Raw genomic sequence first — 14,850 nt, forward strand, 5'->3', positions numbered from 1 at the left:
CAAGCTTTCGACGGGGGCCTGTAGTGACGCCGTAGTGTTTTGGCCCATTAGTGTATGCCACACCATTCCCACTTAAAAATGCCCCAACTTACGATGGGCTATCAGGGCATAAGCCCATCACAAGGAGAGCAGCAGGTCTTTCATCCAGTCTCATAAATGGACATTTGGGTTGCCCAGCAAAGCTTCACACACAGTGGGGCAGAGAATAACCTCTGCTTCGTATTGGCATGGGTGAGGGCAAGTTCTCAGAAGGATTGCTGGGCCAGGAGTTGATGCAGAGGCCAAGGAGGTGGTTCGGTAGATAAAGTTCTTGCCATGAGAGTGTGAGGGCCAGTTAGCATCCCGAGAAAACACATAAAAACAGAGCAGACGTGCAGCTGACTGTTATCCCAGAGAAGAAAAAGAAAGAGGTTCCTTGGGGCAAGCTGGCCAGCTAGACTAGTTGAACTTGAGAACTGTGCTTCTGTGAGAGACCCTACCTCAGTAAATAAAGTGGGGAGTCATCGAGGAAAACACCCAGGATCAACTTTAGGCCTCTGGGCTAATGCCCACGCATGTGTCCTCACACAGGCATACAGGCCCTCACCACAGATGAAATAAATAAAAATAAATGCGGTTGCCATTTGTGATGTTGACAAACTTGGCCTCAAAATGAGTTATATGATTGGCTTTCCCCCAGCAAAATGTGTCTTACCATCATTCCTGAGACGTCTCAGGGAGGTCTTTATTTCCTGGACAGCAGGAAGGTGGTGAACCTTTGGGTCACCATGCTCTGGGCCAGCTCACCAAGTGCTGGCATGGTTCACCAGCTGACCAGCTGGGGGTGTGAGGTTGAGGTGAGGAGTGTCCTCTGGTGGATGGAAAAGTTACACGAATGGTCCAGCTGTGGACACTGTGGCTTCACTTTAAAGACTAATGGCATTTAACCAGTGTTTAGTCACATTTCTTTCCTATGGAAGGATTAAACCTTTGACCAGAGCAACCCTTGTCATGAAGGCATCCCCTAAGAAACAGGCTATTTCCCAAGAGTGTCTGTGCACCAACATTTGCTGGTTCTTATTGTACCTCATCCAGCTAGCTGCCAGAGCTGTGTTGTCTTTTAGCTCTCTGTCTCTGAGATAAATGTGTGCTCATGCACACACACTTGAGTGAGAAACGTCACGTCTCACAAAAACTGTATACAGAACTCACAAGTAGACCAAGGATGCATAAGGTATTTGTGATGGCTAATCTTGGTGGTCAGCTTGACTAAGGAGGCAGGGAACAGCTGTGGGAGATTTTCTTGATTGGATCCTTTGAGGTGGGAAGAGCCACCCTAAATCTAGACCACACCTTTTGATAGTAGCCCACATAGAAGGAGAGAGCTTTTGCTGTTTGCCTGCTTGCCCTTGCTCTTTATGTCAAATTCATCTACCTTTCTGCTAAGGCATTCCTTTCCTGACACTAGAACCTACTTCTCTGAGACTCCAACACAGACCAAAGACCAACTAAGACACCTAGCCTCATTCGAACAACAGCTACCAGATTCTTGGACCGTCTTTGGGAGGCAGCCATTGTTGGATTAGCTGGACCACAGCCTGTAAGGGACGATAATAAATCCCCCTTTAACACATATAGATTCTATTCATTTTCTTCCTCTAGAGAACCCCAACTAATGCAGCACTAAGGACATTCTAGACATCAAACGTTGGATCCACAACTGTCTGGAAGCTGTAACATAATCGACAGTTGATTGTCACTTCCTGCCTCAGACTAGAAATGCTCTAAATAGAGGGAAATATTGAGAAAAACAAAACAATACAACAGGGACTATTGGGAATTGAACCCAAGGCCCTGTGTGTAACAGGCAAACACTGTACCACTCAGCTACCCACAACCCTTCCTCCCTCCCCCTCTTTCTTTTTCCCTTTTCTTATTTAAATTTGAAACAGCATCCCACCAACTATCCCAGGCTTTGAACTGACAATCCTCCTGCCTCAGCCTCTCAAGTAAGTAAGTAAGTGTGTGCTGCCATTCCTTGTAAGAAAAATTAATAAGTCAACAAGGATCTTGGTTGCACAGTAGTAGTAGAATTATCAATGAGGCAAACTCTCACGGGGTTGTTGATGTTAAGTGGCAATAGCAGAACAGCCATTGCAGTTGTTCTTTGTAGGCAGCAAATAGAACCTGTTGAAAGAGGCCTTTCTGAACGTTTTTTTGTTGTTGTTGTTGTTTTGTTTTTGTTTTTGTTTTGTTTTGTTTTGTTTTTTTAAAGATGACTCCTTTTTCCAGGGCTCTCTGTTTGAGGCTTCAGCCTAGTTGCTGTGTCTTTAAAGAAGCTCGTACATGGAACTCTGTCAGTAGTCTGAGGCATGCTGCCAGCAAACAATTTAGGTATTTACCAGAGGTTTCCAAGAAACTGAAGCAAATCATACGAAATGTTATACCTGTTATAAATAGGCAATCAATGCATTAGCAGCAGAAAAAAAAAGTAATGTGTGAGAGAATAAAGCTGCAATTTGTGAGAAAATGTAATGTAGGCAGAGATCAGTTTTAATTATGTCAGAAAGAATTGCAACGGAAAAGTAGGTGATCTGCCACTTCTGAATAAATTTTGAAACACCACTCTTGAAGTGCTACTACCTTTGTGTCTTCCAACAGAGAGACCCACATAGAAACAAGGGACGGTCGGATCCTGAGACCCTGAGGTTGGCCAAGTAGGACCCAGTGTAGAAGGCAGAGCCCATTCCAGGCTGAACATGCATCCAGCTCAGCTGGGATGTTTCCCATCCAACATCTACAAGAAGGGGCAGGTAAAGGTGCTTGCCACCAAGCCTGATGACTTAAGTGTAACAGTAGAGAGAACCAACTCCTGAAAAGTTGTCCTCTGACCTCCATGTGTGTATCATAGCATGATCATGAACAAGCACAGATACACACTAAATAAATGTAATAATTTTAAGTCTCCAAAGAGCAACATTAGCTCATAGTTTCTCTATTCATCAGTAGGTGAGGTGAGGTTGTTGACTTGGTAACTGAGGGACTTCCAGGAAGCGGGGAACTGGGAACAAGATGTTCAACTTTCTCAGCATATTCCCATCACACATTTCTGTCTTTTCATTGGACTTAAGTTTAGAAAATGCAGACATGTCTAAAGCAGGCTAGAAGATACTGAAGGCATTGACTATGTCACAGACTTGGACATCTGGGTCTTGCCAGATTTATGCTTTATGTAAATCAGTGTGAATTATGGAGAAGCTGCTGAATTTGGGGACTCTGGTGATTTCTTGGTGTTTGTGGTTTATAGTCTTACTGGAACCTTTCTCTATAGTTTCCCAGCCTATAATTCATGGCTGTGTGTTCTCTATTTCTCAGAGACCACTGCTGGAATCCTGTCTTCACTGCATAATGAATATTTTATCCTTAGATGTGGCCCATCTCTTACAGAGGGAGTCTGGGGAGGTAGGTGATGAACTATTTCTGAAATAAATCAGTGTCAAAGAAAGTGGTTCTATTCAAAGAAATAACAGGAGTAACCACCATTCAGTGGCAGAGAGGACCTGGGCCTCACACAGCTTTGCTGTTAAAACTGGAATATTTGGTTTTTGATCTATTAATCATAAAGAAGAAAAAAATTCCCCTCCCCACAAGCAGGCCTGCTTCTTGTCTTCTTTTAGTCTGATTAAATGAGAACGTCTCAGGCTCTGGAGCCATGGTTCAGAGGGTAGTACTGGCTTAGTACACCAGAGAGGCATGATTTGATTCCCGCCACTCTCTAAACAGGGGTGGTGGCACACAGGCCTGGAATTCAGGCCACTCCAGCTGCATCCAGAAGAGGATCACCTTCAGCTAGCTCCTGGCCTACCAGGCCTCTTTTAGCCTCTGTCTCAAAGAAACTCTCAGATTCAGGTGGCTACTTTGCTGTTATTAACCCCAACTTTAGCGACTAAGAAATAAAATCGGTATTCTAAACATATGTGGTGTGGGTACCCTAGTTGCAGGGTTGGTTTGTTTTACAAAATGTATAAAAGTTAAGACCAAGCAAGCATAGGGGAAATTGATACTCAACTCACAAATGCTTTCGGTGAGCCTAGCCTACTTGGCGACCTCCAAGACAGTGAAAGATCCTGTTTCCAAAAAAAAAAAAAAAAAAAAAAGCGTATGGTTCCTGAGGAACCGCACGTACATACCTCGGACACAATCCATAACTGTTTTATAAATCCGCTCTTAAAAATACTGGCGGATTCGGGTGAGGGCTACTAACCAGTTCCCTGCGCACGGGGACTAAATACAGGTGTTTATCACCTAGTGTACATTCACCCACCGTGTCTTCAAGATCCACTACACGGGGGCTCGGTGACGCTCGCTCGCCTTTTAAGTCCAGCCCTTAAGGGGCAGAGACAAGCGAGTCCCGAGTTCGAGGCCAGCCACAGCTACTCAGTGAACGCACGCTTTGCTCCCAGCCCGCAAGCCCGAGAGCGTTCCGAGGTGACCCGGGGCTTGTGCTCGCCTCAGCTCGGGCCGCGGCGGGACGGCAAGGACAAAGCTGCTGCAGTGTGGACACGGCCGCACCGGCCGCCAAGCCGGGAGGTCGGCCCGGGGAGGGAAGGGCGTGGCGGTTCGGGGGCGTCGGGGGAGCCGCTCGACTCGGTCCACGTGCGGAGCGAGGCGGCCGGCCGGGGGCGTGGCCGCGGCTAACGGGCCCCGGGAGCCGGCGTCGCGCCCGCCCGCTCCGGCTCACCCACGCCCCGTCAGCCCGGCCGCAGACTGCGGGGCGGGCGCTTTTTTTTTTTTTTTTTTTTTTTTTGGGTTAAACTTTGGCCACGTGAACTGCCCCCCATTCACTTTTGCGCCAATCACGAGGCGCGGACGGATCCCGAGAGGGGCCACGGCGCGCCGCCGGCGGGCCGCTTCATAACGCGCGGTGCGTGACGTGAGGGGCTCCTTTGCAATGGCGCGCTAAGCCGGAGGATGTGCAGCGGCGGCGGCGGCGGCGCAGGGCACCGAGAGGGCGGGCGCAGCACGAGGCGAGCCGAGCCAGCCGGGGGACGCGAGCCGCAGGAGCCGCGGGAGCCGCGGTCGCCTCGCGCCGGAGCCGCCGGCCGCGCGCGCGGGGCATGGTCCCCTCTTAAAGGCGCAGGCCGCGGCGGGGCGGGCGGGCGCGCGGAACAAAGCGCCGGCGCGGGGCCTGCGGGCGGCTCGGGGGCCGCGATGGGCGCGGCGGGCCCGCGGCGGCCGCGGCGCTGCCCGGGCCGGGCCTGGCGGCGCTAGGGTGGGCCGGCCTCCGCGGGCGGGGGCGGCGGGCCGAGGGCGCGCGGAGCCTGCGGCGGGGGACGGGCGGCCCGGCGGGCGGAGGGGCGCGGGCATGGCCGCGCGCAGCCGGCGCGCCTGGCTCAGCATGCTGCTCGGGCTCGTGCTGGGCTTCGTGCTGGCCTCGCGGCTCGTCCTGCCCCGCGCCTCGGAGCTGAAGCGAGTGGGCCCGCGGCGGCGCCCCAGTCCGGAGGGATGCCGGCCGGGGCAGGCGGCGGCGCAGCCCGGCGGGGCGCGGGGCGACGCGCGCGGGGCGCCGCTCTGGCCGCACGGCTCGGCCGCGGAGGGCGTCCAGCGCGATAGGAACTTTCTCTTCGTGGGAGTCATGACCGCCCAGAAGTACCTGCAGACCCGCGCCGTGGCCGCCTACAGGTGAGCCCCTTTTTGTCGTGGACACCCGTCTCCTGCATCCAGCATCCCGGCGGGCGGGGCGGCCTTACCGGGTTCTCCGGAGGCTTCGGTGGTAAGCTGCCGGCCACACCGGGCGAAGACAGCAGGGGTTAGGACAAGGGTGGTGAGAACAGCGCCCAAGGGCAAGGTTTTGGGAATAGGTGGAGGAGGCTGGCTTCTCGGGGTGTGCCTTTCGCCCTGCTCCTCATCCAGACACGTAAGCGTTCTGTGTCGGAGATTTCCTTTGTTGAAAGGCACGAGTGTCCCCCATAAGGTGGTGGGAAATTCAGTGTTGTGCTTGCGATAGTGGAGGCAGAGGTTATAATTTGAGTCTCTAAAATAGGCGCTTTGTCCTTTCAATTTAGGAGAGCCCTCCTCAATTAACCTGGCTAGGACTCCTCCGTACCGTACTTTAAGGTTTCCACAGCCACTCCTTTCAGTGAGCGTGCTCACTCCGCTTTTGACCACTCTGGTTTGTTAGAGGGAAAGAACCTGGAGGAAAACCAGCTTGTGTGATAGAGCGGGTCAGTGCAGGACTGCAGTCTGGGGTTCCCTAGCCCAGTTACAGAGGTGTATGCGTGTTAGGAAGTAACTGGGCCCCAGTAGCTAAATGAGTCCTGGAAGTGGCTGTGGTCATGTTCAGGATTAACAAAGGGATTAGCCGCCTTTAAAAAGCCGCCTTTGGAAAGCCGCCTTTAGAAGGGAGATGGTTTTGGAACGGGGGATGGTTAGAACTGTTTTTGCATTGCAGTGAATCTGAAATAGTAGAGGGGTTGTAGACCCAAGTGAAGGGACTTGGTGGAAATGTGTGTGCGTGTGGAGTACAGAAACCTTTACTGTATGGGTGAAGGTTGGAGTTTTTCCAGGCATGGAATCAGTGACAGGAATGGTTACAGAGCACGGATGTTCTGGGGCTGAGTTTTTTGCTCAAGGCTGCCCTGGTTGCCGTTTGCTCTACCTTTATAAGCAGTGCTTTTAGATCTGGCTTTTAAGTCCAGCTTCTGGTCTAAGTTTTCAGGCAGCAGATGGTGTAAGAGAACAAGCGTAACCGGAGCTCTCCTTTAAGACAAGTGCGGATTGAGAAAGAAAAAAAAAAAGGTGAAAAGGCACCGCAGAGTGACTCCTCTGAATGGCTGCCCACCTCTCCTGCTGCTAAATCAAGAGGCTGGCTTAAAGAAGCTGAGAGAAGGTAGTCGTGTCTGTGGGGTAGTCTGAGAACCAGCAGGTCAGAGGACCCTCCCAGATGTTCTGTGACTTAACATCTTTGTCGGAAATTTAGGTCCAGATGTAGTGGCACATGTCTTTAATCCTAGGAGGCAGAGCAGGTGGATATCTGACTTCCAGGCCAGACATGATTAACAGTGAGACCCTTCTCAAAAAAAAAAAAAAAAAAAAAAAAACAACAAAAAAAAGAAAATGAGAAAGGACCCCTTCTCCTCCCTCCAGGTGGCTCAGTAGGTAAGGTGATTGCTGCTATCTACACCTGACAACCTGAGTTTGGTCCCCAGAAAGATCCCACATGACAGAAGGTGAGAGCCAGTCCTCCCTCTCAAATTGTCCTCTTGACTTTCACACCTGTGCCATGAGTTACATTTGCACTGCCACACAGCATACACAGAATAGGTAAATACATGTAAATAAAATAAATGTCCTTTCAGTGATAAAATTAAATTGAGGAAGAACCCATTAAATTGTTTGCTTTATGTTTTTGAAAATAAACCCACGAAATTGCAATCTAGTGACAGGTCACACAAAATCGCAACTCTAGAGACAATTACCAGAGTAGTTTGTTCAGATAGGTTATATGATTTCTTACCCTCCACATACGTTTTCACACTTATGAGACCAGCATACACAAATCAATAGGGATCATCATGCAAGAAATATCAAGAAGGTATAGTGTACACTAGGGCTACTGTTTTATAAACGGCCATGGTTTCCCAAAGCCCATCTTAAAGTTCAGTATATGGTGTCCTTTGGCCTCTTTAATGTTAAGATTTCTCATGGTCTATTTTCTTTTAGGCAGGGGGGAAGTAGAAATGCTTTCTGGGTTTTTTTTCTAACAAAGAGGGAATCTTTTCCAGGAAACACTGAATCCACCAGTCATTTCTTCTGTGTTCTGATTTACTCTTTATCTGTGATCTGAAAAAGCAGAGCACATGAAGGGCTGGCCCTGGCTAGTCAGGGTCCCTGCCTCTCTGCCTGTCAGCCCTGTAATTAGATTAGCTAGCCTTAGAGAACTTTTCAGGGAAGGCCTGAATTGGGAGGGGGGGGGTTTATGGTGTCGTAAGTTATTATTATGGTTTACTGGTTTTTTTGAAGCCTGGGCCAGAAATCCACATTGAGCTCTTAAGTTGGACCGGCCATGCACATTACTGTGTGAAAGTGCTTGATTCTTGATTCTTATAGCACAAAAGGGAGGCTGAGTTTGGAACTGGGTGTGCTCAGTGTTACATTTCTCCTAAAAGTAAACTTTTATTTGTTTTGCTGTTTAGACCAGATCTAACTTAAACTGAATCTTCCAGCCTTAGCCTCCTAGTGATGGGAGTTGCAGGCATATGCCACCACACCTGGCTCGGTCTTCATATGAAAAACTCCCGGCGTTGAAGAGGTGGAGGCAGGTTAGAAGTTCAAGGCCAGCCTGGCTTCATGATACTGTGTCTTTAAAAGACAAAAACTTACTTGGTTTGTTCTCACATCATCATTGTCCTCCAAGTTAACAAAACTATTGTTTGGTTTATAGATGAAGGAGATGCCAACACTTTCAAAGGGCATTGTGATATAAGATTGAAAATGTCAGAATTTATAGTTTGGGGCTAGTAACTAGGAACCTTTTCCTTCCAGGGACTGAGATCCAGGAGGGAGCTAAGAAGCCCTCGAAAAATCTAGGAAGGTAATCTTGTCTGGACCTGAGTTACTGTAATGTAATGCTTCAGCGGTTGAACAGCCCCGTCAGGCCTCTTGTACACCTGAACTGAGGCTAGGCCTCACCAAGAGACAGCAGGCAGTGGCGACTCATAGCAAACAAAGCAGTTCTGAAAGTAGACGAAATGAAACTCAAAGTGTAGCAGATAGAGTCCAGCCTGAGCCAACTCTTGTTATGTAGCTGCCTAGCTGTTAAGCTCTCAGGAGTGCTCCTGACTCACAGATTTGGGTGCACTTAGGTACAGTTCAGCCTTTGTAAAACAGGCAGGCTGCATGGGCATTGTGGATCCAGAACCTGAGTCTGAGGGCACATCAAGACAGATACTTGTTCTGCTATTGTATGAAAAGGGCTTTGGGCTAGTGATGGCCATGGTGGAGAGAACGGAACGGGGGCTGGGCAGTGGCGCCCTGTCTGTATTAGCTGGTGGTGAGGGCCTTAGAGAAAGGGGACATTTGTACCACTTGGGTCAGGTAGTAAGAGACTGGTTGTGTGACTATCAATGATAAACAGATTGGCAAAGGGAAAGCTGGATGCTGAAAGGCAGAAGCCAGTTTGGAAAGGACCCCAAGAAGGCCATAAAAGAAGGAACTGGGTCTGACTGTTCAGACTTATGGAATTACAGTCTAATTTAGTGGAAAAGCCACTTGAGGCTTTGAAAGGAGATGGGTAGCTGAGATTCTATAAATAAATGTAGAAAATAATTCACGTAGACCCATCTGCAAAGTTACTTGTCTTTTATATATTTTTACTTTAAAATATCATGGAATCACATGTAATTTTTTGTGCTAATTAGCAACAGGTTGATGAGGTGTCTCGAGTTAATAGCTGTAGTTCGTATTTTCTTGGTTTTTAAAAAATATAGAGATGCAAAGAAAGAAAGGTCAAATAATTCTGCCTGTCACCACCACCACCATCATCATTGTTTTTCCTGCATGTATGCCTGTGTACCATTTGTGTTCCTGGTACCCAAGGGGCCCAGAAGAGGGCCCCAGATTCCCTGAGACTGGAATTATAAATGGTTGTAAACTACCATGTAGGTTCTGGGAACCAAACCTGGGTCTTCTGGAAGAGCAGCCAGTGAGTGCTCATCTCTTCAGCCCTGTATTTGTTTTGTTTTTTGTATAGGCTGGCCTTAATTTTTTTTTTCTTTTTCAGTAATTGTCTTGTTTTTTTTAATTAATTTATTCATTTTATATCCCTATCGTAGCCCCCTCCCTCATTTCTTCCTGGTCTGTCCTCCCTTCCTCCCTCTTCTCCCCAACCCTGTCCCTTAGCCCTGAGAAAGGGGGAGCCCTCCTTACCAACTGACCCCAGACTATGAAGTCTCTTCAGGACTGCCTGTCTCCTCTTCCTCTGTGGCCTGGCAAGTCCTAACCTGGGGGAAGTGAACAAAGAGCAGGAAACAGAGATCGTGTCAGAGACATCCCCTGGGCCCTTTACTAGGTGGCCTACGTGGAGACTGAACTACCCATCAGCTACATCTGAGCAGGGGCCCTGGGTCCTCTCCTTGGTTGGTGCATCTGTCTCCTGAGGCCTCGCCAGGCCCAGATTTGTTCTGGCCTTGAATTATTAGGAATCCTCATGCCTCTCAACCCCCCATGAGTGCTGGTTTTGCAAGCAGAAGTCACTACTTCCTGCTTCTGATTTTAGATTTTCTTCCTTAAGTTCAAAAGTTATTGTCCTGCGAAAGTTCTTTTGAGCACACTAGATAAATGCTTTATCACTGTACTACACCCTCATCCCTTTTTAATTTTCAAATGAGGCAGGATCCCACCAAGTTGTTTCAGCTGTCCTTGAACTTGCCTTAGCTTCCAGGCAGCTAGGATTGCAGCCTTTGTCACCAGGCTAATCCTCTGGGGGGATTTTTAAAGGAAACATTTCTTTTTCTGCTCTGAGAAGGAAGACAGTCCAAGCCAGATCAGGTGGCCCATAGCTGCTTCAGCTCCAATCTCCAGGGCATCTGTGCTCATACAGTTTAATGTCTTTAAAAAGAAAAAAAAAATCTTGCTAAGTAGCTGAGGATGAACTTCATGTGGACATTCTCCTGCCTCAGACTCGAGTCCTGAGATCACAGGCCTGTTTGCTGGCATACTCAGCTCTTCTTTTTTTTTTTTCTTTTTCCATCTGTTTTTAATGTTTAGAATGCTGAGCTTCAGCTGGGGTAATAGGCCAGTGAGAAAAGAGCTTGCAAGGTACAAGGACCTGAGTTCTAGCCTGGCACTTAAGTACCAAGAAAAGGGGGAAAGCATGCTAGAGCACTGTATAGGATTCCTGGCACTTACAGGACAGCCATCCTTGCCTAAGTGCTAAGTTCCAGGCCAGTGAGAAACCATTTCAGAAGTGGACAGCATTCTTGAAGACAATGCCTAAGTCTGTTTTCCAGTTTCTTCCAGCACACACACTGAAAAAAAAAAAACACTGAGCTAACCTAACACCTCACAGTTACTATTAAGGGGATCTTACCGCCCCTGGCCTACACATGGGGAACAGTTTTTTCTTTACTTGCTTTGTTTACTTCCTCTGAAGATGTGATTAGTTGCCTGTTTCTGTCCAAGAGTGATTAGCATTAGTGTGTAGAGGGTGTGGGAAGAAAAGGCGGGAAGCACCAGCTTTTATAGGACTCTTAATCAGTTAATGACCCTTCCTAATGCTTTGCGTTAAGCTAGACTGTTTCTCTTGCCAGCCTTAATGAGTTTCTCCATGATGTATCAGTAATTTCCTTATTTCTTGAGCTAAGTAAACTATGCTTATCTTGAAACAGTTCAGCTGCTCTCTTCCATATAGCTTAGTTTGGCAAGTATTAAGTTGGAAGGTGTTTACATGTAAAATCAAATAAATCAACTTTTAAGTATACTTTGCAGCACATCCAATTTCTAGTTATGAATTACCTGTAGAAGAAGACTGGTGAAAGATATGGTTCTGAAGTGAGTGTAGTTTTAGCTGTCATAGTTTGAGGGTTCTGTGCTGTCAGTACTCTAGGATTGGTGTGGTTGTCAGCAAAAAGTCACATATATGTTCTTGTTGTACTAGCAGTCCCATTTTCCCCTGCCCATTACTTAAGTTAGTCATTGGAAGATCACTATTACTGGGCTTCAGCCCCCACAGAGCCTAATCTAGATGAAGAATTGAAGGCAGTGTTGATTGAGAAGGGCTCACTCACGCTTTGTGCCAAAGGAAAGACATCAAGCAAGGGCAATCTCACCCATACACCCATCCTTTCTTTCCTTCTCAGCCTTGAAGAATGAATAGGAGTTCTTGGAGACAGAGACAATAGCAGGTTTTTGCAGTCATGAAGTAGCAGCAAATGGCAGTTGTGGGTTATGAGAAAGTATAGTTCCTTGGAGTTGGGCTGTGAGCTGTGGATGGGAAAGTGACAGCAAGGACATGGAGGGCCTGGCTAAAGGAAGGCACCTGTGTGCTGTATAAACTAACGCTCCATAGTATAGTTAAGGGGAAGGTTTTTATTGCAGATGTGTTAGAGAGAACAGCCAGAGGCATCTGGAAGAGTTCAGAGCAGAAAAAGAAAGTAGATTGAACATGGTCAGTAGACTGTACCTGGCCAGGGCTATCTTCAGGAGAGGGAGAATAGCAGGGGATAAAGGACAGAAAACATAGCGAGAGAAGCAGGAGCAAATCAGAGATTGAAGTGAAGGGGAATGATCAAAAGAAAGCAGCCAGGGTTATAGCGGATGAGTAACTAGGGGGAGGGAAGCCTGTGAGCTGGAGGGAGTTCAGGGTATCAGGGAAGGTGAGAAGGGCTGGGACCCTAGGTGGACTTTGGAATGTGTAGGGGACTTGATAGCCTGGAGGCTAGCATAAGCTATGATGCATTAATAGGCACCACAGGTGACCATTTGTCCCTTGGGCAGAAGTAAGGGACATGACTCCTTTTGGTAGAGGGAATTCCTGGGGAATGCTGGCCTTTAACCACCAGAAATCCTCCTACAGTCCAGGTTGAGCCCATTTCTGAATATTTGGATTGCCTTTTAGAGCTTGGGAACTTGTAGTTTCCTTTGGACCTGACATGTGTTGGGCTCAGGAACTTTTTTTGGAGCTGGTGGTATTTCAGCATGAGAGTAGTTGATAGGATCTGTATGTGGAAGTTCAGTGGATGGTCTGCTGTTGGGAGGCTGATTGTGAAGCCTTATTGAGTTTGTTCCTGATGGTAATGTCCACAGGTAAGTGGACATTGGCTAGTAAACAACTTCTCCCAAGAGGGTTTGGATCAAGTTTTTTTGGCTTAGTAAACCCAGTCACACGCTGAAGGAGTTTTTATGTTGCCAAGCCAGGTAGACAAAGGGAGGTGGAGTGGTTGCAGTGTGTGTGCGGCTACTCCCCTTATCTGAGAGGACTGTTTCCTGGGTCTTATCAGCGCTCCAGTCCCCACTGTGAAATAAAAGGCGATAACCTGCAAGCAAGTGCTGCTGAGAAGATAGGCCTGTGGAGGCCACAGAGGCACCTGTTGGTTCAGCTCATTCTGTCCTTACTGGCCCTGAGTTTCCTGTGATAGCCTCAGTTTCCTGTGGATAATGACACTTCACAGAGCCCTCCACCTGGTAGGAGTGAGTGTCTGTAAAGCGGCCTGTGGTTGTTGAGTAAAGGGTGGCTGGTAGCAGCTGGCCAAAACACCAGCTCACAGCACCAGCACACTGACTGACAAGAGGAAGCTCAGGGTGATTTTATCATTTGCATAATTTCTCTGATCTAATTTTTCCCTAAGATTTGAAAACTTACGTTTTGTTTATATATATTCCCTCTTCCCTAGCAAAAGAAATAAAAAAAAAAAACCCACTTGTTTGGAGCTAATGAGAACTGTAGCTCAGGAAAGTACGAGAGCTTTGAGAATATTGCTGCAGTCTAGAAGTTGTTCAGAGAGCTCTAAGGTGTTCATCTGGAGACTTCAGTAGGCCACAACACACCTGTTGTTATACTCTGTATCTTAATTCTTAAGCTTCAAAAAAGGTGTGTTGTCTCTTGGTGAGTGTTTTCATTGCTGGTTGTGAGCCTGGCCTCAGGGCTGGCTCCTAGTAGTTGGGAATGCCTTCTGGAAAACTGTCCAGACCATTGTTGAAGTGGGAAGTTATAATCCACCCTGGCAGCAGCTCAACTGAGGTGACAAGGGCTTCCCCTCCCCCTGTGTAGACAAGGTTTCAGTGTATAATATAGAAAACTGGGTATCTTCCTGCCTCAGCCCCCAAGTGCTTGGATTGTAATGTATCACTTTGCTGAGCAAAAACACTCTTTTATACCTGCTTTCCCAGTAATTCTGTGTTTAAGGATCAGCAGCAAAGAGTATAATTTAACCTTTTAAAATAATTTCCACACCATTCTCTGTTATAATTTTCACCCATTCCCGTAACAGTGTGAGATTACTCATGTCTTAAGGACAGTGAGTCAGTTAACTCAGAAAGAGGAAACTATATACTCAGAAACCATGTACTTATAGGGAGGCTAAGGACATTTAAAGTAGGGTTTCTATATTGTAGGCGAACAGCCCTTGTCAGTTAGCGATGTGTTCTGCCTTGGGAATCAGCTGAGTCTTCACAGGTCCCTGAGCTGCTCTGACAGTGGAGAACAGCTCTTTATTCCCTACACTTTGTGAGAGGAGAGGATGAATTAAGACTGCTGCCTTGCCCCATCCCACCCACAAGGGTGCTTTTACCCAGCTTCCCTTAGTGAGCCTGGAGGAGGATGTCCTGCGAGGACTTGGTGTCTGAGGAGCTTTGACACTTAACGCTGAGCAACAGGACAGTTTTGTGATTTCTCTTTTTTGTCTGCTAGACAGCTTATAGGAAAGTGGGCCACTGTTAGCACACGTGGGTGACACTCTGGTCTCAGGTCTGCACACGGGTTTGTTCCAGTTTGAGGTGTACCTCCTGAGAGTGCTCTAGTTGTCCCAGTTTGCCCTGGCACAGAGCAGGGCAGAGCACCCTTCATTCACCAAGATTTTGTCCTTCTTGTTTTGCTCTGGCTTACCCTACCCCTTCTCTCTCTGTAACATTGTTTTCTTGTTTACTTTTCTCCTCGTGTGTGCATTTTGGTTACATGACTTTAAATCCTTTCTCTAACAGAAAGGGTTATATACGTTTAATTCCTAGTGTCCATCAATTCTACAAGACATTTTGCCTTCCTGCTTAGACTCCAGCCACTTGGTCCCAAGACAGAGAAGCAGCATCCAAGGTCATTTTAGCCTTTCAAACAACACTCTATAACCAGCAGGTGCCATGTGGAAGAATGGTTTTGTG

The 14,850-nt window shown here is 47.6% G+C and overlaps 1 protein-coding gene across 1 annotated transcript in view; it reads left to right on the plus strand.

Annotated features, from left to right (window-relative positions):
* Window positions 1-4,954: 4,954 nt before the first annotated feature.
* Window positions 4,955-14,850, plus strand: part of Chsy1 (chondroitin sulfate synthase 1) — a 51,794-nt gene continuing 41,898 nt past the window's right edge. Inside the window, exon 1 of the mRNA XM_021633277.2 lies at window positions 4,955-5,661. Within this exon, the coding sequence (XP_021488952.1) occupies window positions 5,345-5,661 (317 nt within the window). The 5' untranslated portion in view covers window positions 4,955-5,344. The remainder of the gene's footprint in view (window positions 5,662-14,850) is intronic.

Source organism: Meriones unguiculatus, chromosome 14 (assembly GCF_030254825.1).
Source record: "Meriones unguiculatus strain TT.TT164.6M chromosome 14, Bangor_MerUng_6.1, whole genome shotgun sequence".
Taxonomy (NCBI): Eukaryota; Metazoa; Chordata; class Mammalia; order Rodentia; family Muridae; genus Meriones; species Meriones unguiculatus.